At 43.4% G+C, this 27,471-nt stretch overlaps 1 protein-coding gene across 1 annotated transcript in view; it reads right to left on the reverse strand.

Moving 5' to 3' along the window:
- Positions 1 to 27,471, reverse strand: part of ADAM12 (ADAM metallopeptidase domain 12) — a gene marked incomplete at both ends in the record, with an annotated part of 329,128 nt that overhangs the window by 252,592 nt on the left and 49,065 nt on the right. The window contains one exon of the mRNA XM_080694881.1: positions 24,302 to 24,399. Within this exon, the coding sequence (XP_080551007.1) occupies positions 24,302 to 24,399 (98 nt within the window). The remainder of the gene's footprint in view (positions 1 to 24,301; positions 24,400 to 27,471) is intronic.

The raw sequence follows: 27,471 nt of genomic DNA on the forward strand, positions 1-27,471 counted from the left end.
GTGCCTTTGCAGAGTAAGAAATGCCTGGACTGTGTGCATGTTAGAGTCTTAATACAGTAACGTCCTCCATGCCTTCAATTTCTGCCAGTCAAACACACAGACAGTGATGCTAGAAATGACTTTTACAACTGAGAACCAAGAACAAGGAGGTATGGCTTTGGGACAGGCTGGACAATAAGGACAGAAGAATATAAACTACGGTTGGGACATAAAGGGAAGCCAGGTACCTGGTACAGTACTGACCACCCCTGGGTGGGTGGGGGAACGAGAGAGAGAGAAAAGAAAAGGGATCTGATTCCACCATTCTTGTTTCCCAAGACAGGTCAGTTTCCTAAGACATGTCACTGAATAACATTTTTTAAGAAGAGAAGAATCATGAAGAGTTCTTCTTCCTCAAGGGAAACATTCAGAGCCATTAGGAAGCCTTACCCTACTCCTGGCTCCTGGGCATTTTTGTTTGTTTGTTTTGGGTACTGGTGATCAAACCCAGGGCCACTCTGCCTCTAAGTTATAACTCCATCCCCTTTTATTTATTTTTTTTTATTTTGAAGCACATTTTTGCTAAGTTGCTGAGGCTGGCCTCAAACCTGTGAGCCCGTCTCAGCCTCTCCGGTCCTGGGATTACAAGCATGTACACTATGCCCCACTCTGTTGGGCATATTTTTAAAGTGAGACATTATACGTTGAGCAAACCCAGGGACAATGGTAAAAAGGGCAACAGGAAGGAAAAAGGGCAATGCAATTGAATCTTGGCCTAATCAAAAGGCAGCCATACGACGGCCGAAGCCTGCTCAGGAAAGCATCTTCCCATGAGGGCTTTCCTTTTCCTGGGTCAGATAAAGCCTCACCCCTGTTGTCTTCTAATGTGAGACTATAATTGCATTCTCCATCAAATTACCTGGTTTATGAGAGGGCAAAGACCCTAGGGTAAGGATGTTTTAAAGTTCTCCCACTTTAGTGTAGATTATGAGTAATTTAAAGAAACACATGGTAAATTCCAATGTCTTTCTCAACTGGACCTCCTCTACCGACTAAGCTGTAATACCTGAAGGCATTTTACTACATATGAGGAATTCACTTCTTTTTTTATACATGAGAAATGGTGTTGGTTATATATACTTCTTGAAATAATTGAGAATTTGGACACTCAAATCATCTTTTTTCTTTTGAATCTTCTGTGGTTCAGGTAAAATTCTTCAAGAAAAAGTCTATGATTTGTGTCTTGCACAAACACCAAATATTAATTAAAAATAAATAAATTATAAAGACAAAGAACTAAGACTAAGAAATTAACAATGTAGAAAAATAGAACACTAGCTGGGCGTGGTGGCTCACGCTTGTAATCCCAGCACTCGGGAGGCTGAGACAGGAGGATCACACAGGTTCAAAGCCAGCCTCAGCTACTTAGTGAGGCTCTCAGCAACTTAGTGAGACCCTATTTCCAAATAAAATGTAAAATAGGTCTGGGAGTGTAGCCCAGAGGTAGAAAGCCCCTGGGTTTCATCCACAGGGCCACTAAAAAAAAAAAAAAAATAGAACACTAATAAAAATATAAATCCAAAAAACCCTAAAATATCCAGATGAAAAAGTGAAAAAGAAATAGCAACATTTCGATAAAACCAATGACATCAATAATTATATTAAATGTAAATGTTCTAAACATTTCAGGAGAAAAGGTAGAGATCGTCAGATAGTGAAAAAGCAAGAGTTAAGGACATAGTGATATACAAGGGAAAATAAAATATTTGATAATTCGGACTTCAAATTTTAATAATTTTAATCAACTAAAGATATAATTTACATATAAATGAGTCTACCTCACATACAGAGTAGGAGAAAATATTTGCAATATAAAAGACTTTTATACTTATATAAATATAGATTATATAAATTATATAAATAACCATTAATACTCAACAGGAATAGCAGGAAGTTGAAACAAATACTTACAAAAAAAATACTACCTCTGAATGGCCACTAAATGCATGTAAACATATTTAACCTCATTTGATTAAGAAAAAAACTCAAATAACAATGAGATAACAATACTAATCTACTAGAATGACTATAACTAAAAAGTGTCGGTGAGAGTGAAACAACTATTATGTGTATACATTTTTAGTGTGGAATGAGAAAACCACATTGGGAAGCAATTTGCATTTTTATTTTTTTGGAAAGCTCAACATATGCTTACCATCAGAAACAGGAATTCCACTCCTTGGTTTTGTCTCAAGAGAAATAAAAACATATATCCACACAACAACTTAAATAAGGTCAATCAAAACAGTTTTATATTTAATAGCTCAAAACTTGACTCAGTCCAAATGTCCATTAATGGGTACATGCATAAACTGTGTAATATCCAACAAGTAATTACTATCTGTGATTATTAAAATGATGTTAAAATGACATTAGGCTGATAAAAAATCACAAATAAATCCCAAAAGCATTGTGCTAAGCAAAAGAGGCCAGATATAAGACTGTGTGCTATATAATTCTGCATATATGGATGTCTAAGAGAGAGAAATCTAGTCTTCAGTGATTAAGAAAAAAAACAGGATTGGTGGTTATGTAGGGCTAGGGTGACGTAAGGGGATGATTACAAAGATTCCATTACAAAAGAACTTTGATGGGTCATAGAAATATTTAATATCTCAATTATGGTGATGGTTACACAAGTGTGTATACTTGCTGAAATTAACTAAACTGTACACTAAAAACAAATGTATTTTGAGGTTGTTTATTGCTTTACATCCAAGTTTTGTTTAAACCAAACTTTCCACTGGGATACAGTTTCATGTATTTCTCCTCTTAATTCTATGAATGGTTTTGGTCTGTATTTTGAAAAATTATAAAGAAAATTAGTTTGAATGGAATTATGGCCAGGCTAATTGACCTGTTCACTATAATATATCCTTATATATTCCTAATTAAATTTCTTAAGCTACTACAATTGAAATTGTTAAGAGATGGCCAGAGCTTGAATAAAGTTTGCACAGTATATATATGCACATGTATATTTCCATACTGTTCTTTATTTCTACATAAATTTTATATTCATATATACTATATTTCTATGTATACTGATATTTATTTAGTTAGTGATTTTTGCAGAACTGAAGATTGAACCCAGTGGCATTCTACCTCTGGGCTATACCTCCATTCTTATTTTTAATTCTTTATTTTGAAACAGGGTCTCACTAAATTTGCAGAGGCCCTCATTAAGTTGCTGAGACTGGCCGTGAACCCGCGATTCTCCTGTCTCAGTCTCCTAAGTGTTGGGATTAAAAGCATGTGCCACCACTCCCAGCTTGCATACTGATATTTAAAATAAATGTGTTATAAACCACATACAGAATGTTTGGCTTCTTAATTATCTCTGATAATACTTTTTTAAAAAATTTGTCCATTTAACTTATTTCCCAACAATTAGTGACAGAGCTGTGATTAAGTCCACAATCTTGCTACTTATTTTCTTGCTAATTAATACTTTATTCCCACCATTTCCTTTATAAGTGAAATTATGTATTTCTATTATTACATATTCCCCCTTTAATAGCTCTTATATATTATTATACTGTCCTTTTAGTGCTTACATCAGCTATTAAAGTCAGCATCCTAGATTACAGTATGTCTTAAGTTAGTATTTTTATAGCTTTCAAAAAAAAGATTACTATGATTGGACTCCACTTGTTTCTTCCTCTGTGACACTTACATTTATTGCTTCCATGAGCAAATCCCTCAAAACCTTGCTATTGCTGTTTTAAAGTGTCAATACTATTGTATTTGCCAACACATTTATTTTTCTTGTTTTTTTCCCCCCTATGGTTCTATGTTTCCATCTGAGATTGTTTTCCTTCAATTTGAAACACATTTCTTCATAGTCTTGGAGTTCAAACCTGTTGGAGATCATTTTTTTTCACCTCTGTTTGGTCTTTAAAATCTTTACTTCTCCTTCATTTTTAGTGATGATCTTCTAGGTTGGCAGTTTTCTTACTTTCTACCCTTTCAAGATTCCCATTTTCTTCTGGCTAGGCTATTTCCATTGAAAAGTCAGCCATCAGTCTTAAGTTGGTTCTTGTGAAAGTCTTTCTCTGATGTTATTTTCTCTTGGAATTTTATTTTCAGCAGTTTGTGACCATCACCTGAGATGAGTTTTCTTTGTGTTTATTCTAGTTTGAGTTCATGGTGCTTGAGACTCTCAGTTAAATGTTTCTCATTGCTTGGAAATTTCTCAGCCACTCTCCTTCAGATACTGTTTCTGCCCCAGTCTTTCCTTACCATAAAAGTCCAATTACTTGTACATTAGACTTGTATTGTTCTATATCTTCTATATTCTATTTTTATTCATTTTCTCTCTCATTTTCATCTATTGCTCTGTCTTCAAGACACTACTGCTGTCTCTGGTTTATTTTTCATTACACTCACTTAACCTCAGACATTAAATTATTCAGATATTGACTAGTCATTTGATGCACCTATGTAGGTTCCAGGCCACTACTAAAATTCTGCATATTTTTTCTCCCTTTCAAACTCTCTTTAACCATACCAATCCTAATGATTTGTAAGTCCTTCTCAGCTAATTCTAATATCTGTACCATCTTCTACTCTGCTTGTTGGTTCTTTTTTTTTTTTTTGCTTGTCAGTTATAGTTCCCCACCTTTAAAAACATGTGTCTAGTTATTTTTATTTTGAACTGAACATTGTGTATGAAAATTCAACATGGGCTTGGGTTATACCTTGTAGGATTTATTACACCTCCAGTCAGTGCCTGTGCCTGTTCCTTGAGGGTGACCCTCCAGGCTTTCAGTTGAGTCTGGAGTGTCTGTATCTTCCAGTCCTGAAAGTTTACAGAAGAGGTTCTGTTCTTAATATCAGAAGCTTTAGCTAATATCTAATATCTCTTTAGCTCCCTTGGCCATGTGGCTTTAAAATATGGGCATGAGCAAAGAGACCAGCCAGTCAAAACTTTGCTGACATCTCCTTCCTCTGTCTGGACTGTGTCTTTCCAACACCAAGAGGGTGTGTGTGGAAAATGTCATTTGCCAGCACTGGAGCCTCCAGAACTCTGCCAGAACTCATGTGTGCATTGATATTACTGATTCAAGGAAACTTCTAACACAAACCTTTCTCTACCACTTAAAACATCTCCACAGAAACCTTGCTTTTATTGGTGACTTAACATTTCTTGGTAGATAATATAAAAATCCAATTTCTACACGTCAGTATTTAAAGTTAACTCAAATTTTGAGTAAGTGGTGTTTTGACTATTTTTTATTTTCTTTTCTATTTGAGGAAATGCCCTTAAACTGTATTTTAGAGGTTTAAAAATATTCACCGTGGACTGGCAGTGGCCTGGTGTCCTCTGCAGTTGAGGACATCTGAACATCTTATCACAGATAAAGAGCATTATTGTCTCACGATTAGCAGCTACACATAGCAGCTGTGGCATGTCAGGGTCTCATTAATACTATATCCTTCACTGAAGGTCAGATCTCCTTGCTTGCCAGTCCAAGAATGAAGCTTGTGTCAGCCACGCCGAGGTCTCTCCTGGGATAACTGGAGAGATGTGTTCCTAGAACAGTGTGGACACGGGCCATCTTTGCCGCCTGCTTCCTGTCCTGGTGTCAGACAGCATCAGAGTCCAAGGTTCTCTGCAGATCCGTCACTCTCCTCTCAGTCCTTGTGATCTTGGCTCACTGTGTCCTCTTCCCAGTCCAAGGGGGGACACCAGCCCAGGCTTGCTCAGCCACTACTTGACATTGACTGGTTAGAATGTTGACACATGACCTAAATTAGTCCTCAAAGATTGAATGTGAGAAAGAGAATTTTCACAGCTAAGGTTGCTGAGGAAGGAAATGATACTGAAGCCACTGATGGTCATCTTACCACCACAGAACTGCCCTGAGATCTCTGGGCACAGGACAACATAAGCTCTGAACTAAGAGGTGTAGGCAACAAACACCATTGACGGTGCCCCTGGACTCTGTCATGTATGAAACCAGGAAATACTCCGGCACTGTTCAGTATTTTAATAGGAAAAAAAAAATCCTGATTTAACACAGCAGGCTTTATTTGGGTTTCTGTCATTGGTGACCTAGGGTCAGTTTATTTATTAGGTAATTCTCAACAATAGATCATCATTATCAAAGTCCATTCCAAGAAAAAGGCTAGAGTGGTGAGTACAGTCTAGAGAATGGAGATAAAATTAAAGTGCTCCTGCTCTAGCCAATGAGTAGAAATTCCTAGTTAGGAGCTGACTGTGTCATGAGGCCAATATTAACATCAGTAAGTCACTCAACTTGGGAGGAGAAGCCGAGGCATGCAGTTTAGAGAACTAGCAGTTAGAAAGAATGATCTGGGATAGTTGTAAACATGTACTTGAACCTCACAAAAGATCAGGAATAGAGGCGAGGACCTTGTGTCATGTCAACAGAAATGGTGGTTAAATCTTGAAATGCGCTGAAAAGGGCCAGAGAGGATGCAATAAAAAGGAAATAGGCTAAAGGCAGATCCTTGGGTGGTGCGCACATTTAGAAGGAAGCAGGATAAACACGAAACTCACAGAGCCATCAAGGATATAGAAGAAGAACTAAAAAGACCTGGAACTACGAGACCCAGGAGCAACAATTACAAGGCAGAGAAAGAGACCACCAACTGGAGATGCCAAGAAATCGGAGACCACAGAAACTGAGCAAAGGCAAGGAATATACCATGGTTGCTGTTGGCTTTCCCAAAAGATGCTCTAAAGGAGCCAGGTTGTGAGTGTCACACAGCAGACCCATCGCACAAAGTAGACACTATCAGCACTTGCTGCCTCCAAGACACCCGTGGCTGAGGTGCAGCAGGAGGACAAAGAAGGGTAGAGACAGCCATATGGAAAACCAGGTGTCAAGTCTAAAAAATTAAATGCCTGTCTATTGTCTTTGACTGTAAATTACCATTTAAGATGGCATTATCATTATCAGTGGGAGGAGTAAGAATCTTAGTAAATACAAGGAAGATGCCTATAATGCAGGGTGGCACATGCTCAGAAAAACTGTTAGTACATCTCATGTGCTTGGGGTGAATGGGACAAAATAGGAAAGTGTGTGCTGTGAGGGTAGGGACAGTTTTCTGCTGAGTATGTCCTATGCAAGGTGACAAGATGGATCCTAAAGAAATAGGAAGCAGAACTTTGCATTTAGGGGATCAGTCTTTACTAAGGTTCAGGACAAGGTGAGACCTCCAGAAAGCCTTGCTGAGCCATGCTCCTGAAATATTAAGTCCCCTGGCCACCTTCCTAAAAGTTTAAGGGCCCTTCTCATCACACACACACACACACACACACACACACACACACACACACACACTCACACACTCACACTGCCAAGGACATAATTCTCAAAATTCATTCATTGTCTGAAATTCAAAATTATCTGGATATCCTATATTTTATCGGGCAACCTTATATTCTATTCACACTTGATGAATGAATACAGATATGTAGTTGGGGTTGAGGTAGAAAGAAGAGGACAATTATTCCTTATAAACCTATTCTCCAAAAAGTACTTAATTTTTTTTTTATTGGTGAATTGTAGTCATACATCTTAACGGGATAAAAGATGGTAGAGACACCATGTACACATCACTCATGTGGCCCTTTCCAATTCCCTCCCCTTCCCTCCTTCTCATGTTTGGCTTAGTGATAGAATTTGATGTCTGTGAACACACCTCTTGTACATTAGGGAGTTTCCCTCTTCCCCTCCCGTCCCCCTCACTTAGGACACTTTATTTGCTCATCCATAGTTTCTCTGTCTTCTTCTAGAGTTCCTCCTATGACCCATTATCTTTCTAGCTCCCACATATTATGGAGAGTATTCATTTTTTAAAAAATAGTACAATTCTAAGGCAAGACACTGGCAGGGCACTTGAGGTCACTGACATCATGAAATCTAGACACCAAGTGAGATGCGAGACCAAGCTCGTGGCCGGCTTTGATCAGTACCCAGTGTGCTGATGATGGTCGCCATTTCTGTGCTTTAGAAACCAGCAAGTCTCTTCTATCCCTAGACTACAGTCCCCTCAAGTCTGTCATGTGAGTACATCTTAGATTCCGATACACCAAGAACTATGCTCTTGGTTCAACTTGAAAAATTCAAAGTATGCTAACCAGGGGCAAAGTTTCCCACCTCGAAAATAGGACATTTTAAGATCTTTATGAGGAGGAGACACAGATTCAGAGAGAATACAGAAACCACATTGCCAACATCTGCCTCAAGCTGCTGGGCAGGTCCTCCTGTGCACCGCCAGCCATGATGGTATTCATTGCACACACTTCTGTGCTGGGCTCTGGGGAAGATTGATGGGCAGAGCGGGTTGTCTTCCTCCTCTCAGAATGAACAGAGAAAGTGGGATATACCCACCATGGGATTGTACTCAGCCATAAAGACAGCATTACATCTTTTGTAGGAAAATGGATGGAACTAGGAACAATCAAGTGAAATCAGTCAGTCTCAGGAAGAGAAAGGTTGTATGTCTGCTCCATATGTGGAAGCTCAGGAGAAAATGGGGAACAAAAGCGACTTCAGATAAATGAGAAGAGTGGGAAGGTATGGGGAGGGGAAACAAGGCTTGAAGAAGGGAAGACTCCAGCCGGGCGTGGTGGCGCACGCTTGTAATCCCCATGCTTGGGCGGCGGAGACAGGAGGATTGCGCAGGTTCGAAGCCAGGTGCGCTGGCTTAAGAGACAGTTTCCAAAACTAAAAAAAAAAAAAAAAAAAAAAAAAGAAAGGTCTGGGAGTGTAGCCTGGACCCAGAAGGGCTTCCAGGAACCCCAGTACCACCAAAAAAAAAAAAAAAAGGAAGACTCCAAATAGTGACCCATGGAGGTGTCCCCACCCATCTCAGAGGGAGGAGCAGGAGGGCAGATGCAGAGGAAGACACACCAAAGGCTGCGCACACTCTCCATGCCTTCACTGAGGCACTACCGTCTCCCGGCACGATGTGGCTCCTGGCGATGGTGACATACATGAGCAGGGCACTTTGCGGGCTTCTCCCGCTGCCCTTCCATTTCCCATCGCATACCAGGGGCTGAGACTGAGGCTGGAGTTCTTAAATGGGCACATGTCAGTGGAAGTGGTTCCTTCATTGCTCCGCCCTCCACCCCAGTCCACCTCCCTGGCTCCACTGAGGCTTCTCCTTCTTTATCTGAACTCCCTCTGGTCTCCTGATTGCTCCCTAGCTTTTACATATAAGAGAAAACGTATGATCCTTCACTTTCTGTGAGTGGCTGATCTCACTTAACATAATGTTCCCCAAATCGATCCGTTTTCCTGCAAATGGCATTATTTTGTGCGTCTTGAGTGCTGAGTAGAATTCCACTGTGTCTATCCCAAAATTCTGTAATCCGTTCACCTACTGATGGACACCTAGGTTGGTTCCATAGTTTCTCTATTGTGACTTGTGCTGCTATGAACATGGATATGAATTTATCACTCCGAATCTCGCTATGATGTATAATTACAATGAACCAAGAAATATATTGTCACACTTAAAAAATAATCAACAGGCCAGTTAGAAAGAAGCAGATATTCAGCCAGATATGAGCAGATAAGAAAGTGGCCGGAGAGACTGAGCAAGGAGCCAAGAGCGGTTAGGACTCCAGCTGGGGAGGGGTGCCAGGGCCAGGAGGTGGGGAGGGCGGCCTCCCTGAGAGCAGAGGGAAGAAGAGGGAGGGGCGCATCCGAGACAAGGTGGGCCCTGAGTGGGGAGGAAAGGGACCCTGGAGAGGGAGATGGGAACTGTTGCCCCAGAATGTGGGGAGAGCCGTCAGTGTGGCTGCTGGAGGGAAGCCCCGATGTCCCCGTGAGGACACTCAGAGGGCAGCCGTGGGTAGCGTGGGAGCAGGATACAGAGGGGCTTCTGCAGAGAGTTTCAAAGCTGTGAGTGGAGCGGGGGAGCTTGGGGGCTGCACGCTGGCGTCTAGCTGCTCTTTGAGACTTCATCTCAATGGGGGGGGCACAACCTAAAAAGGCCTGCTGCTCACTGGGGATGGATTTGGGGGGCACCACCCACTTATAAACTGGGTCACCCCTCAAGCAATCAGGAGGCATGACATGGACATTTTTAAAGAAAAAAAGGTTTATCTAAGAGCTCTTTATAATAACACTTTCAAAAACACCCCGTTTTTAATCTTCTAAAATTATAGTCTCTGAAAGTCACTTGACTACCCCAAATCCTTCAGTGGCTCCCCACTGCCTTCTGACCAGGACGCTAGTGTGACGTCCAAATCCTGCTTAATCTGAAAACCCCTCACCCCAAACCCAAATCCTGACGCTATCTGTAATACCAACTTCAGAGCCATCTAAACATAAACAGAGATGGGTTCTCTTTTGCCTTCTCTCCCAGTTTTTACCTCTTTCCATTATTTATTTGTTTGTTTGTTTGTTTGTTTGTTTGTTTTTACGGTACTTGGGATGTTACCCAGGGACATTGTACCGCTGCACCTCCAGCCCTATTTTTTAGTCTTTTTATTTTTGAAACAGGGTCTCACTGAGTTGCAAAGGGCCTCACTAGGTAGCTGAGTCTGTCCGCGAACTGCGATCCTCTGGTCTCAGCCTCCCAAATACTAGGATTACAAGTGTGTGCCACCACACCCAGCTTCATTTTATTGATTTATTTTTATTTTATTTTATTTTATTTTTGCAGGTCTGGGGAATGGAACCCAGGGGCATTTGACTTCCGAGCTACACCCCCTGCCCTATTTTTTATTCTTTATTTTGAAACCGGGTCTCACTGAGTTGCAGAGGACCTCACTAAGCAGCTGAGGCTGTCCGCGAACCGCCATCCTCCAGGTCTCAGCCTCCCGAATACTAGGATTACAAGCGTGCGCCACCACGTCCAGCTTCATTTTATTTTTAATTGTTTTTATTATGTACTTTTATTTGGTGCACTGTAATTACACATCATACTCAGGTATAGAGTGTAACTATGACTGCACAGTCAATACACAGCCTGCCTCCTTTAGAGAAGGACGAAGTGGGGGCTTCAGGGGGCCGCCTCAGTCCCCATAGAAGCTAAGACTTGTAAATTAATCAATATCCTGCTGTTCTGAGGTGATCGGCACATTCAGAGTGGTAATGGCCATAAACATAGCCTTCCCGTTCAAGCCAGGTGTATAGATAGAACAAGGAGATGCTAAGGTCGCTTCTGTGGTCTTAACTGCTTCAAATAAAACAGTTAAATCAATCTGCTGTGGCCATAGGGATTTGTCACAAGGAGCTGTCTCTGAGGTTAATGAGCACAACATGCTAATTTTGTGTGCGCTGAAATCCTTGGAATTTAAAAACCTGGGCAGTTGTATTCAGTAAGGTTTCCCTGAAAAATGTCTACGTGCTGTCTTTGACCACGTTTACTTAACTAAAGAGGTACGTTTCCCTGGCTGCTTGTCATTTCTTTTATAGGAAAAGATCTTTCAACTTTCTCCAACTCATTCCCCCACCTGCCAGCTTCGCCTGCCAGCTGTTTCCTGGTAATGCCTGCTGGTACAAGAAACACCCCGCCCATCACAGCCGGCACAGAGGCGTCTGGCGTCCACCGTGCGACTTCAGATTGCCTTTTGGCCCTTGCAGCTGATGGTTCCTCCTAACCTGTCTGGGCAACTGAAAGGACGTGCTGTAAAGACACCAAGTGCATTTGCTCCTGGAAGCGGGAGGACCACCGGGCTCTGTGCACCATCCCACATATTTCCTGGGGCCATCACATTCCCAAAATACTACCAGACTACACTGGGCAAGGCACGGTACCTGCCAATGAAACGGCAGGCTAGGGACGCCAGCCTCCACGCCTCCAAGACTGTCTGGAGATGAGCCACTCAGAGCTCCCTTCTGGACTGTGGGTGTGGTTTCCTGGATAGCCCTCACCCAGCATGCGTGAGGGCCTGGGCTCCATCCCCAATACTGCAAACAAGAAACTGCTTTCTCTCCTTACTTAAGACTGCAGGCAAATGTCCATGCTCAGCACTCCCTGCAGAGGACACAGTCACATGTGGCCGGCTCCTGTCCCTGCATCTCCCAGAGATCTGGTACATTCCTACACAGTCCTTAGCAAACTGTCTTAGTGTGTCAAAGAACACTAAAATGGCAGCCACTTTTGGCAGTGCCAACACATTCCTATCAGCTGAATAGGCAGGACCAAAGATTATATGCCCTGCTGGTCTTGTTTTGAACTATAAAAGAAGGGGCTGGATTCCAAAGGCACTAAGACAGAACCCTCTCCCCATGTGGGCCCTCGGCTCCTCCTCCTGTTCAACTACAGGAGGATCTGGCAGTCACAAGCATTCTGCTTGGGTAGCGATTGCTAGTTTTTATTCTTCTTTCAAGAGGGAAAATATCTCCAGTGTCTAGCACAGGGTTTGGCACATAATATATTTTCAATAAATATTTCTGAATTAAATGAACATATAAGAAAAAAACTCAATAGAAAAGAAGAGTAATCTCCAACTAATAATCCCCCCCCAAATTATTAAAACTCTTAGATAAAATTCCACTGAATGGTACCTTGTTCCTAAGCAGGGCCACCAAAATCAGCAACTGAGTATACCACTCAAATCGGGGAATCAAACACCCACTACCCATTCCCTGAGCTGGGCAGGGCTCAGTTTGCATGGCTATGTATGGGTAACCCTGATGTACTCGATAAACATTTATTATATAGAAAAATTGTTAAAAATCGAAAACAGCATTTTTCAAATGGTATAATGTGTTTCCCAATGCTAGACAAACACAATTTAAGAGATATACAGCACACTTCATTTTACTGATTTATATTGGTTATGTGCTTATGAAAAAATCAAGTACATTAGGCATATATAAACTATTATCTGCAATTGTTTCTATAATTAGGTCAAGATCCTGCCATTGGGTCATAGGTGACTGAAATCTGGGAAACATGGATATATAAAATGCCACCTACATATAAAGACAGAAGTTTGTATACCCATCGATGATGAGAAATATTTATGCATGATGCTTCTGAATTCAGGCTGATGCAGGCACATATAAGCAGAGACATCCCCTGGGAAATGTCTGTTTGGTAAGGACAGCTGTTGAGCCAGGCGCATTGCTCCCTTGGGGACAGGGACTCCTGCAGGGCAGAATCCAGAGCCCTGGTCCTGTGAGCTCTGTGCTCTTACCAACTCTCTGTTTTGGGTTCATGACCAAGTCTTCAAGTTATATGCTCAGAAAATTAGTAGGTTCAAACAAAAAAAAAGACCCTTATACCTTTGCTGAGTAAACATTGCATACGAAAATTGGTTATGCCAGCTGAATAAAATCTTCTCGCATACCCTTTTTAGGAAAAGGTCAAATTAATTTTTAGCAATTAGCAGAAAGGCAGTCTTGAGGCGTGATCAGCTCGGGGAATACAAAATGCCAGAGTTAAGGTCAAATGCTGGGGAGTCGGGAGTTTGTCTTTAAAAATGACTTTTTAAAAGGAGAGATCTTAATGATTAAGTTTGTTTCTCAAGCACTGATTATTAGAAAAAGTCTTTACTTCTTGGACCGCCGTATGTACAGTCATATAAAGGTAGGTCCCTAGTATTATGCTATTTTTATACCATTTCTGTAATTAATTGTGTGAAAGGATATGATGTACCATTATTCGGTAGTTTCTTTAAAAATCTACCAAAGCCGGGCGTGGTGGCGCACGCTTGTAATCGCTGCGCTTGGGAGGTGGAGACAGGAGGATCGCGCAGGTTCGAAGCCAGCCCACTGGCTTAAGAGACCCTGTTTCCAAATTTAAAAAGTATAAAAATAGATCTGGGAGTGTAGCCCAGAGGTAGAAGGGTTTCCAGGAACCCCAGTACCACCAAAAAAAAAAAAAACCCAAAAAGTAAAAATAAAAATCTACCAAGAGCCACATAAGTGCACACACACACACACACACACACACACACACACACACACACGCATTTCCTATGCTCTGTCCTCTGAGAGGCTCTAGAGGTGAGGACAGGGCAGGAGCAGCAGCCGCCGTGCACATGTCTGGTGCCCGTGTCTTGTTTCTCCTGCCATTCTCCATTGAACCCCTTGGAGGGCCCCATTTGGCCCCTTGGAGAGGTGAATAATTATAGGACAGGAACAGAAAACAAACCAGATGAACCCAGTGCCTTCACAGTTACAGCAAGGAAGGACACGCTAACACACACACACACACACACACACACACACACACACACTCACACACTCACTCACTCACTAATAATATCCCAAAGGAACATGGGAGCCAACTGAAATAAATCCCAATAACTACATCAGAAAACAGTGTGGACGACAAAATAAATAAAGGAGTACTGGGTCACGAGCTGAAGTATGCACCAAATGCCCATGACGCCACACTGATACAAATAAACGATGAAATACACAAACACACAGGAGAGCTGACCAACCTCATATGTTCCAGAATTCAAAATAATTATGTAAAAGCACAAAAAATAAAAAATAAACAAAATAATTGTGTGGCTATTTGCCTTTCTAAGAGGGGGATCATGACCCCTCCCCCACACATGGGATGTGCACAGTAACTTCCTTTTAATACAGTGCAGAAGGAAGAAAAGAGGAACTTTCCACTGGAGAAGGCTGACAAATGATCCCTCCGCCGGGTGACCCGAGTCAAGATCAGCGCTAGCCAGAGTGGGGGCGCATCTTGTAATCCCAGCATTTGGGAGGCTGAGACAGGCGGATTGGAGTTCACGGACAGGCTCAGCTACTTAGTGAAGCCCTTTGCAACTCAGTGAGACCCTGTTCTAAAATAAAGAATAAAAAATAGGGCATAAGGTAAAATGGCCCTGAGTTCCATCTTCAGTACCGAAAAAAAAAAAAAAAAAAAAGAACAGTGATGCCATACTGATACTGATGGCGGGCATCCTTGATAGAAAGTAAGAGAATGCTACTTTGCCTTTAGTGTCTTTTTTACAAAACAGATAAACCCAGTCCAATCAGGAGAAAAAACATCATCAGATGAAGCCAGTTGAAGGGCAGCCCACAAAAGCCTCTAACCAGACCTCCAGAAAACTGCCAAACCCATCAGAAACAATGGGGCTTAAGAAACTCAACCAAGAAGAGCCCAAGGAGACAAGAGACTGAAGAGAACGTGAGGTCCTAGCAGGGATCGCAGGACAGAAAAAGACAAGAAAAAAACAAGGAAATGTAGACGAGCTATGGATTTAATAGTCATCTATCAGTGTTGGTTCTTGTACTAAATATAGTAATAATAGATGTTCAGAGTAGGGAATCTGGGTTTGAGGTATATCAGAACTCTGTACTATCTTTTCAATATTCTGGTAAATATAAAACTGTTCTTTTATAAAAAAAATTGTTCTTATATAAAACCTGAGTTTTAACAAGCTAGCAAGATCAGTTGTTGAGTATAGCAAAGGGTAAAAACAACTTTTAATGTTATTTGCTTCAAACCTCCAATGGCAGGCTTCTAAACTCCAGGCCCAGGAGCTCCTTTGTGGTGTCCCAGGGAGACATTCATTTCCTTGTGCTGATTTACATGTGGGGACCACGGTGCACTCTCCATGGAGCCGCACGTGGCCCCCAAAGAGGTAAAAATTGCCACTTAGAAAGGGGTGAACATTCAATCCTTGTGGTTCTTCAAAGCTCAACACGACCCAAGAAAATAGCATTCCTTAGTGTTTAATTTCTCTTCCTAGGGAGAAATTAAATTTTAATTTAAAATAATTTTTCTCTTTAAATAGATAATAATAATAATAATAATAATAACAACAACAACAACAACAAGAACAACTCATTGCTAAACACTGGCACTGACCACCAGGAACACGGCGATGCTTACAGGGACAGAGGCAAGAAGTGCGAATGTCAAGAGCACCTTAAATCTGTACAAAGGGAAACACTTCCCAGGAGCTGTCTACACCAGCCTAAGCCACAGTTACCCAATGGCCCTGTACTCAGTTGTTTTTAACATGACTTTATACATGTGGCTACAGGCACTCTTGCTACAGGGATAAAAATATGTCTCCTTTTGAAAGGAAGAAATAGAAGGAATTCTTTTTTTTTAAATTCTGAACTTGAAATTTTGTTTGAACAAAACCACCCTCAACACCATCATGCCTGTTTGCCAGGCAACTGAGGGAGTGGTTCTCACTGGTTATACGTGTGACTTCAAGAACTCTGGGGCCAACAGAAAGATGCAGGCTTCTCTAGCCTTCCCATGATGCAAAGGTACACGCAGCAGCACATGTTAAGTCTCTCCAGGGAAGAGAAGATCTTTGGTCTAATCAAAATTTTAGGATCATGATTCTTTCTAGAAGTTATATGTTCTTTTAAATAATTTCAACCCCTAAGTCTGTTAAAAGACTTCAGGCTGAAATACAAAAATATATATAACTATATATATAACTATATATAACTATATATAACTATATATATGTGTGTATATACATATAATATTATATGTATAGCATAGTAAATATAATTTCTAATATATAATTTTTATAAATATATAAATACAAATGTGAATGACAGGAGAAACTAGGGGTGGGGTAAATGGGACTGTTCTGTACTATTTTTGCACTTTTTCAGGAAATCTAAAACCTGTCTTAAAATAATTTTTTTTATGTTTAAGGACTGTATATCTCTAAGAACCTAAGCTTCCTGCAGTCTGTGAGCTTCTTAAGATCCGGGCCGGTTTTGCACAGCCTCGTGTCTCAGGAGCTGGACTCAGATCTGGGCACAGCGGGCCTCATGTGTCCCTGGACAACTAGACAGCTGAAAGCAGAATTCCTCAATTCATCCTTTCTTCCCAGCTTTGAGCAGCTACATTTCCTATGTGCCAAGCAGCAATGTGCTACCCAAGAATTATTTTTAAAATTTATAATCCCTGACTGTTGAAACAATGCCGACCACTCTATCACTCAATATTATCCAAATCTGCCTGATTATTTTACAATATAATATTTTTTAAAAGAGGCAGTCCTGTGAAGATGTTACAGGCTTTTTATGGGAGGGGGGGTTACAGGAACTGACTCAATTGAGACAGGTTTTTAAATGATATTAAGGCCTTTCTCAGAGGTCAGGAGAGATAAATAATCTGGCAGTGTCTTTGGAAACGCAGTCCCTGAGCCCCTGTGTGAGTGGACAGCGCTCCCTCAGGGGGATGCAGCAGAGACAGGCACAGCCACGGCGTCTTCTTCCTCTCTGTGGCTTGCCCATGAAGGAAGAGCAAGCAGGAAAGACCCTGGCAGGGAACTTGGAGGCAGCAACTACATCTTGAAGAAAGCCAGACGTCCCTGAGATGGGGTGAGACTGGCTAAGAGGGAGAGCCTACTGCCCTCTGGCCCCTGACCTGGGCTGTCTGGAGTCAAGATTCCCAAGCCAGTCCTGACACTAGATACTCGGGGGAGAGAGTTGAGATGTTTCTGAAGGCAGCAGAGTCCCCTGGGAAGAACGCTGGACTCCAGACAGGCCCCGGCCCCGCGGCTCTCATGCCGCCTCCTTCCCTGCACTTCTGTATCCTACTGCAGACGGGCGACGGTGCGACCCAGGCTGCGGGGAGGACTGGGAGGTGACCGCTGTCCAGCCTGGGTGGTCGCAACTGCAGCCCTCGGGCCAGAGCCACAGCCTGTCTTGTGTGGTACAGCCTGCCTGTGACCTGAGACGGGTTTCAGGTTTTATATATATGCCTTTCTAAAAAGAAGACTGTTTTGTGACACATGAGAATTATATTAAATTGCAATTTCAGCATCCATAGGTAAGGTTTGTTGGAACACAGTCACGCCCCTTCACAGCTGCCCTATCCATGGCGGTCTGCACTATGACATCAGTGTTGAGGAGTCGCAGCGGCGATCGCAAGGCATGCTGGCCCAGCCAGACACACTCACAGCCTCCCTCGGCACAGGCAGAGCGGGCTGACCCCGGCCACCAAGGCCAAGGGACGGTGCCGGGTGACCTTCACCTCCTTCCCTCCTCCTCAGTCCTTCCCTTGCACATGGCCATCCCGCGATGTCTGGAGACACCTATGGTTGTCACGACAGGGGGAAGGATGCCACCGGCATCAGCCGGGTAGACTGGGAGGCTGCACAACAGTCCATGGTGCACGGGAAGCCGCCTCCCCAACACACAGCAGACTGTTCCAGAATGTTCCTGAGACTGTGACGCCCTGCCACAGTAGACTTTCTACTTTTTACACAGTAGAAAGTCCAGAATAAGTCAAAGGGAAGGGAGACATGGCTGGCATTTGCTGGGTCCAAGCGCGCTGTGTCGGGCAAAGGCTAGCGACCAGCCCAGTGCCACACAGCGCGGCAGAAGCTGAGCCCATTGCTGTTTCAGCTTCCACTAAGTCCCTTCTCTTCCCCTGTGTGCAGCACCCATTCCTAGGAAACAGCTGAGTTCTCAGAACTGAGATACGGGGTGCTGCCTTTGACCTCTCTGCATCTTCTCCCCAGCAGGGAGGGCAGGAGAGGGCAGGGTAGGTTAGGGACACCTGAGCAGGAGGAGTCCAGGCCGGGGCTGCTGGGAGCCTCCTCCAAGCCAGGCAAGGGGCAGGGCTGGTTCCGACTGAAGCCAGGGGCCAGAGGTGGAACAGACCCACCTAGGAGTCTCTGTGGTCCAGTTCAAGGGCCACTGCACATTTCTTTGGCGAAGCTCCATGGTAGCAATTTAGAAAATGCCATTCTCAAGAGGCAACACTCCTGGTTGGCTCATAAGGTAATGCACGTTTGCTGATCCCTAAAGCAGAGAGACCAGCCACAGAGCTCGCAGGCATACCGCCAGCTTGCGGCCGCTCCTGCAGATACAGGATGGTCCCTTAGAGGGGAGGAGGCTCAGTCTCCAAAGGACTGGCCGTGAAGTCCCATGCACAGGGAGCACGGAGAGGCTCACACTGGGAGTCATTCCAGAGTGTCTTCAGCAGCACCAACACGAGAAGCAGACCATTCCACCAAGCTCGCAGAGGCCCTCCAGTGGTTTTAAGAAACCCATGCTTGCCAAAGGAAATGCACAACATCTGCAACTTTGAGGTCATCGGCAGAAGTGGGGCGACTCCCAAGGCCCCCGCTGGTGTATGAAGCAGCGGGTCACCTTCTAGAGCATGTGGGACTCTAACCCAGGCATCAGGGGAGCCCAGGGCTATTCATCCAATGCCCTGCAATCACGCTACAGGTATCGCGCTCTGCTCCAGAGGCGAGGGAAGGCTGGGGTGTAGCTTAGGGGCAGAGCACTGGCCTAGCCTGCTTGAGGCCTGGGTTTAATTCCTAGCACTGCAGTACTACTACTACTACTACTACTATGATTACTACTACTACTGATGATGATGATGATGATGATGATGATGATGATGATGCAGGCATGAAGTTGTAGCAGCCACCACGAGAGAGTAGAAGTTGGGGATTCCCTGGAGCATTCACAGGCTGAACCCCAGGGAGGTCATCTCACGATCAATCACAATTTGGCATGTCTTCCCTGGCTCTAGGTTTGATTTTTTTGAAGGCATGAAATTAGAGATGGGTTTCTAAAGATACTTTCAACTCTCAATATCACCTTATACTTGTGCAGCACTGTTCCCAAGGTATTTTTATTTGTATTATTACCATTATATATATATGTATGTGTATTTGGTGACACTGGGGATCGAATCCAGGGGCTCTGCCCCTAAGCTCTACCCCGGCCCTCTCTCTTCCCTAGAGCAGAGCTCGATACCCCCATACCAATATATGTATATTTGGTGATATTGGGGATTGAATTCAGGGACATTCTGCCTCTGAGATTCCCTCCAGCCCTATTTATTTATTTATTTATTTATTTATTTATTTATTTATTTATTTTGAAACAGGATCTCACTAAGTTGCTGAAGCTGGCCTCAAACCTGCCATCCTCCTGTGTCAGCCTCACAAGCACGAAGCACAAGGTATCTTTAAAGCTATTGTTTCATCTCATTCCAACAGGGCTCCCAAGAGAGGGAAACCAGATAAGCTTAGTGCATGTGGTACCCAGGAGGCTAGAGGCCCTGCGGCCTGCACACGGCCATGTTCTCCCTGCCCCTCCACTCTTCCACCTAAGCTTTCGGTAGCAGTAAAGGGACCACCTAGCATCCCCTTCAGATCTGTTCGACCATAGACTCTAGAGCGGGGTGGGAGCAGCGAAGAGAAGAGGCACCCACAGCACCTTTGTTAAGTCACGGGTCGAGATGCTCAGCGGTCAGTTCAGAGTCTGGTACACCCCCAGTCCCGCCCAGCGCTTCTAGAGCATGTGTGCTTCAAAAGTCACCTGAGGCATCCCTTGAAGGGAAGACACCTGGGTCTTTCCCTAAGCAGATTCAATTGACTCTCAAGGAAGGCACCACGCTGGTCATTGAGGATTTAGGTCTGCCGGGTGATTCCAACATGTGGCCAGACTGAGAACTAAGTGTACGCAGTAGTAAGTCAACCATGTAGTGAAAACCAAACTCAGCAGGTTCTTATGGCAGAGCCAGAAGAGAAGCACAGGGTTCGTCCTTAATGTACTAATCTCTGGGCAAGTCTGATCGACACTCCCTTCAAAATACCTCCCCAGTCTGAGCAATTCTCACGCTCCATGAGCAGGGTGTGAGTGGTCGCCATGAGCAGGGTGTGAGCCGTCGCCATGAGCAGGGTGTGAGCCGTCGCCATGAGCAGGGTGTGAGCTGTTCTCATGAGCAGGGTGTGAGCTGCCCCCTCTCTTCCCAGGCTGCTGCTCCAACCTCCTCCCAGTCTCCTCTTTTCTATTCTGGGACCCACGTGTGAATCTCTGTGGCCATCAGAGCCCAGACAAAACACAGTGGGGGTAGTCATCACTTCATCCTGGCCTCAAAGGCATCAGAAAGGCCACAGGGGCATGGGAAGGCTATGGAGGGGTACGGGCAGCACACTGGACTGGGAAGAATGGTGGTCAGTGATGAATGCAGTTAGATTGTGAAGTGATGTGGTTTCCTACTGTACCCAGAGTTTGTCTCCACAGGTGGGCATGAAGTTCCCTTCTAACATTTCAAGAAGAAAGGTGATGAGTTAGATCCCGGTTTCAGGAAAGCAATTCTGAAAGGAAACCCAAAGGAACATGAAGTCCTCTTCTCTCTGTTTCTGTCCAGTGAACAGCTCTTGTCGCATTCCCACTAGAAACCCACTGTCCACACTTCCAGTCCTGCCTTCCTGGACTCTGACAGCCATGCAGACAGAAGGCATGCTTGAGAGTGAGGTGTTTATGTGTACATATGTGTGGTGCCTTGCTTAACCTTTGGTGGCAGCAAGAGAAAGACTTCAGGGGAATGAATGAGTGTTCTGACCACAGACCCCAATGAGCCCCACCTGCCATGTCAAAACCCAAAGACATGTCCTGATTACAAGCCCAGTTTCCTTACCATCAAAATAACAGAGTCTCACATGTCCTTGAATGACCTATCAGGACGTAGGAGGTGACCAAGACACCCTGAATCATGTGTGACTACCAGAGTAATGTCATCCTTACATACCTACCCCTACTCATGCCTCATGAAAGTCTCCTGTAAAAGGGGAACCATGAGTCCCACATGTATCTCTCACTCTGACATGGCCTGCATTTTCCATTGACTGTGTATTTCTTGTTTTCTTAAATAAACCTGTCTGTAGCTCCAAACTTTGTCTTGGAAATTCTTTTCCAACCCCTGTGTGTGCTGTGACAATGAGCAACACCTTTCATTACTGTGAATACTGCACATGTCTTCTCTGGAGAAAAATGATTACGAAAATCTAATGCTATGGTTTGGTAAGTCCCATAAAATCATGATGCAAGTATTTATCTACCAGAGAAAGAGGACCACAGTTTGTCACCTTCTCAGGACAAATGTGCACTTTCTCCAGGCAAGGTCACATGGGAAATCCTGAGGAATCATGGCCTCCTGTTGTCCGTCTGTCCTCCTGATTCCCATTCCGCAAACACAATCCCTCTCCCCTGCTTCCTGCCGGTCACACACCAGTCAGTCACACACCTGCTCTTCTTAGCCCAGCTCCTTGAAACTCACTGGAAAAGGTGACTATCTTGCCACCTCTTTACAAAGGTCTTTGCTGGGCTGTTTATCAAAATGTCTCTCCCCTCTTGGTACCTGGAATAATGTGTTGATTTTCTCTTGCTACTTACCACAATCCTAATTTAGTGATGCTCCCCTTGCCAGGATGCAGATGCTGGGGTTGGATGCGTTCTGCCCTGCTCACTGCCTGTGTATGCTTAATACCTGCCGGGCAGCTAGCAGGGAGCAAGAAAGAAGACCTAAGAGTGCAACAGGCATCACTGCTCTGCAGAAATACTCGTTACCATATGCTTTGTAGGGAAGATACACCGTGTTGACAGAGTGCAAAATTAAAATCTTGATTGTTACTGATAATTAGGACAGATACATACCATTAGCCAGATTCCTACTTGTACAGCACATACATCTGCTTTCTGAAGAATCCAGCAAACATACACACCCATGTTAACAGACCTTACATGCAGCCCTTCTCGTGCAGGGTATCAGTAATTGTCCACCCAAAGTGAGTGCATTTAGTAACTATCGAGCCATAATGTTGAGGTCGCTGCATGCTGAGATGAGCCCTGGGCATCAAACGAAATGCTGTTCCTGACTCCCTGACATCCCTATTTTCTTAAGTAATGTCAGTAACATGGGATTGTTTTCCTGTGCTTTATTTTAGGTGCCATTCAGCCTTGTGGTTCTAATTCTAAAGTAGAATCCCAGAGGCACTGGGACATCTGCTGAACAATGTCTTCCTAGTTTTCTCCAAAGATGGTGCTTATGACCCATGATCCTCAGGTAGAAAGTAAGTGTGGTGGTAGGGCTGTGCTGACTGATCTCAGAACATCTTGTGATGTCTACCAGGTGGCAGGTGAGCAGCTAACCTGACCTGGTCCACACTGGAGGCAAACTTGTGACCCCTTAGAACTTGCTGCTCCGATTACTCCCAGATCGGTTACCAGATAACAGAGAGGACACTCTGTGAAATCTGCATTCCTGAGAAGCGACGCTGAGTCACAGGTACTGTCTGAGTATAAGTATATCCCAAATATTGCATAGGATATCCTTATCCTAAAAAAATTCATTGTTTATCTGAAATCCATATTTATTCAGGCATTTTATATTATTTGCTAAATTTGGCAACTCTAATCCTAGCAAAAGTCTCCTAGTGGCTTCTGTCACCCAAGAAACTTTAGGTTGTTCCATACGTTTATATTATTAGTTTCTATAAATGTTTTGAATAGACATATGTTTTTATCAAATGGTATACTCCTCTTTTTCTGTGTCTAGGATATTGTTTCTAATTTTTCCAGTTAATAGCATAATGAATTTTTTATCATCTTAGTATTTCCTACTAGGAAACGAGTAATACCAGCATGGTTGACTTGCCCTTTGCATATTCAATTCATCACAATCTCTGTGAAACAGCAGTGTTTTAAAAGTACAATTTTGGAGTTTAGATTCTTTAATCAAACTACCAACCTTTCTTAATATTCAGTTTCAAATGCAAGCTCTTTGGAGAATGAATTAATGATGCGAATCATCTTGTCATTACATACAAGTGGCCCCTGCATCCATTATAAAAAGTTACCTAGGATTTTCACACTCTCAAATGCTTTTTTAAAAAATATGTTTCCTATCATGAAAAATGATCTAAAACTAGCTCCAATAACACAAGGACGAAGCCATCTGTCTCATCTCCCCAAAGAGCTCATGTTTCTATAGATTTTTATCATTTTCCAACTGTTCCTACAAATACTAAAATTTAAGAAAGTCATGCCAATTTGGCAAATAAAACTCACTTAAATGTTAAATTTAATCACTCATATTTCAATCACTATATATTATTATTTTGTATCATAGAGGGTGAAAATCAAATGTATGTCAAAGTATACAGAATTTGGGCTGCATCAAAACTCATTATGAGTTATCTGAAGTTTCGTGAAAACATCCGTACCAATAATCAACTGAAAAGAGTGAAATGTTGATGAAATAGATGTGAATAGAAAAAATATGCCCATTGTTTAAGTAAACAGAACCTAGAAGTTGAATATCTGGTGATGTGTGTAATAAATAATCTTCAATAGACACAATAAGGCTGGGGCACTCGTTAGAACATCAAATTGGGTTGCATTTTATCTTAAGAAGAAAGATCTCCTTCTATGAAAGAAAAGTTAGTGTTGAAATGGATAAAGATAAAACTTGAATTAAAGAATCCCAATGCAGTTCATGTGATTCCAAAACCTCAGCAGTCTCAAAGCTAAGGAAAACAAAACAAAACAAAAACCACAACCCTGACCTGTGTGTCGATGCTCTTCACTGGGGTCCCGAGGTCTCCATTGAGAAGAGAGATGCTGGCAACTTCATAAGCTCCTCCCCCGTCCCACAGGCTAGCCCCTGAATCAAAAGAAAAGTGTTTCAGTTTTCATCCTGCTTGGAAGCATTGGCATCAAAAGCTTATTAAAGAAACGACAGAGTGAAAATACTTGGAAGTTAAATAAGTCTAGATAAGACCTATGTACCATTAAATCAGAGTAAGTGTGAAGACTGATGGATTCTCTGTCGACCTAACCATGACGACATAATACCTGAAAGAAAACACATTTAATTTTCTCCTCCCAGGCCATAACACACGTGGGTCATTATCACAGTCAAAGTATATCACTCGCCCTTTCCACAAGTGACAAAAATGCACAGGCGGTGACTTTTAAAATGAATTAATGCTTTACTCGAGATCAGCTCTCTATTAAAAGTCTTGAGGCTTTAGCTGTATTAAGACTAAATCCATTTACTTAAGTCCCAGCGAATCTGTTCAGCACAATGCCAAAGCTTCTTTCTGTACTTACAAAGTCTAATTTTATATGCTTCAGTAAGTGATTCTATAGACAAAATTAATTTGCTAGTTCAGACTGACTGGTTTATGTTAAAAAAAAAATCAAGCCATTCAATAGCTATTATATGCTCTTGTTTCTTGGGGTCCCGTCTGTCGAACCAGTTAATATACTGACACAAGTTCAATTCCACCCCATTTCCATAAACAAGCCTAATGGAAAGTATAACATTTTTCTCTTCTGGAGAGTGTATCGCTTTCTTAACAAATACGGTGATTTTCTGGGCTTGCTCTCCTATGAGGTCACAGCCCTGCTATTCGGTGACCACAGTACTGCCTTCAAGGTAAAGGATGGGACCAGTTTCTCTCACATGTTATTCCCATTTCTTCAAGCAGGGCTCATAATTTTCAGACCTGAGTCATAATAGCACAGTTTTAAGTTACTAAAGAGTTCACATTTATGGAGCACAAATGGTATTGAAATTTTAATCCTAGACATTTTACAATTCCCCACATACTTTTCAATCCACACCATTTTATCATGCGCGATGTGGAAGTCTGCAGTTACAGTCGGGTTACAGAGGGATTACTACTGGAGCATGAACTGTCTCTCACGGCCTCTCCAGAAAATCCTCAGGCTGGTCACAGGCATTCTAAACTTCCAGTTATTAAGGGCCTGCCACAGGGATCAACTGGGAGTCAGGGGTGTGGCTGGAGCTGGAAGACTGAACTGGGTCCCTCGACCATGTGGCGAGGAGGCAGGGAGGACCATGGTCACAGGCTGAGTGGGGGGAAGGTGCCAGTGCTCAGGGCTGGGGTGAGCGGAGTGTTCATGGGTGGCAGGAGAGTCCAGGCACTGCCAGCAGGGGGTTTGGGGGCTCTGGCCTCTGTGGACAGGAGTGGAGTGCTGGGCGGAGGGGGAAGGCATGAGATTTCTGGACAGAAGACAGAGAAGTCCTCCTGGCTGCAGAGGGGCGACCACTGGCTCTGGAGTCCTTGTCCCGAGGCCTGCGTGGGGGCCTTCCAGTGCACACCACAGCACATCAGGTTTTTGCTGTGTACCCTGCTCCTGGGGCTGCCACCCTGTGTGTGCACTCACTCACTCACTAGTATTTATGGACCGTCTGCCTCATGACAGACACACTCCTGGGTGCTAGAGCTGGTGCTTCCATTTTAAAAACCCATCCTGCCTACTGCAGGCACCTGCCAATGTTACTTGGAGCCAGGCACTTCTACAAGGTTTCACCATGGGGACTCATTTTATGTATATGTGTGTTGCTGAGGATTGAACCCAGAGTTGTTTTACCTCTGAGCTACATCCCCAGTATTACTTTACATTTTTACCTTAAAACAGAGTCTCACTGGGTATGGTGATGCACGATTGAAATCCCAGCATTTGGGAGGCTGAGACAGGAGGATCTTGGTTCGCAGCCAGCCTCAGCTTCTTAGTGAGGCCCTTTGCAACTCAGTGAGACTGTTTCAAAAGAAAGAATAAAAAAACAGAGCTGGATATAGCTCAGAGGTAGAATGCCCCTGAGTTCCATACCCAGTAGCGCAAACAAACAAACAAACAAACAAAAAACAAAGTCTTGTTAATTTGCTAGAGGACTTGCTAAATTGTTGAGGCTGGCGTCTATCTGGAACCCCCTTGTCTCAGTTTCCCAAGTACTGGGATTAAAGGCGTATGCCACCACAACCTGGCAGTCCTTATATTTTAAACATAACTTCACTTCAGTAGATTTAGCTGTCTCAAGAATTTCAAACTTTGGATTGTTTCATATTCTCAGGCAAGGGATGCTGAAAACTTGTGCTCAGTTAGTGGTCTCTGTCCCAGCGTGAGCATGTCAGTCAGAAGGGCGGTGTTATCTGCATCCCTCTATTAGATGCCCCGGGAAGGGTGTGGCAGCCAGGTGAGACGGTGCTGTGATTTTCCTGCAATGAGGCAAAGGGTGACAAGCCAGGGAGGTGACCTGCGGGATGTGCAGGCAAAGCACAGATCAGCCCCTGCTGCTGCCAAGGACGTTGCTCAGGGGCACTGCTCTCCAAGCTCTTCCAGCAGAACAGCTGTCTCTCACTCAGGACCCATGGGGTTCACATGTAAGGGTGGGTTCTACAGAGTCAGACCACAGAATGAAAACTGCAATTTGTTGCGCATGACCTTTGAATTGGGTTAAGGCCTTTTAGAAATATCAGAAATCATGGAGTGAAACATAGAGATCCATCCAGACTTCCTCCTGGACCACTGAAAATTCTACTCCCTGCCCAGAGTCACCGTGGCCCTGAAAAGTTGGGTAAAACAACCAAGAAAGTGTGGGACCAACCTAAGTGTCATTAATAGATGGATGGATAAAAAAATGTGGTATGTACACACAGTGGAGTCTTATTCATCCATAAAGAAGAACAAATTTATGTCAAATGTTGGCATTACATGCATGCACCACCATGCCCAGCTGATCAGAAGCATCTTAATATTTCCACCATATAAATAAACCAGTTGCATTATAAATGACCAGCTATTCTAAGTTGTTAAATCAGTCAATCACAACTCTAGTTGTCCAAGGGTCTGTTAAACTTGTTGGAGGAGATCTAAAGCTGGCATCCTGCATCCCTCGCCACCCGTAGAAAGGGGACAGCAGCAG

This window comes from Muscardinus avellanarius (genome assembly GCF_963383645.1).
Source record: "Muscardinus avellanarius genome assembly, chromosome: 4".
NCBI classification, from domain to species: domain Eukaryota; kingdom Metazoa; phylum Chordata; class Mammalia; order Rodentia; family Gliridae; genus Muscardinus; species Muscardinus avellanarius.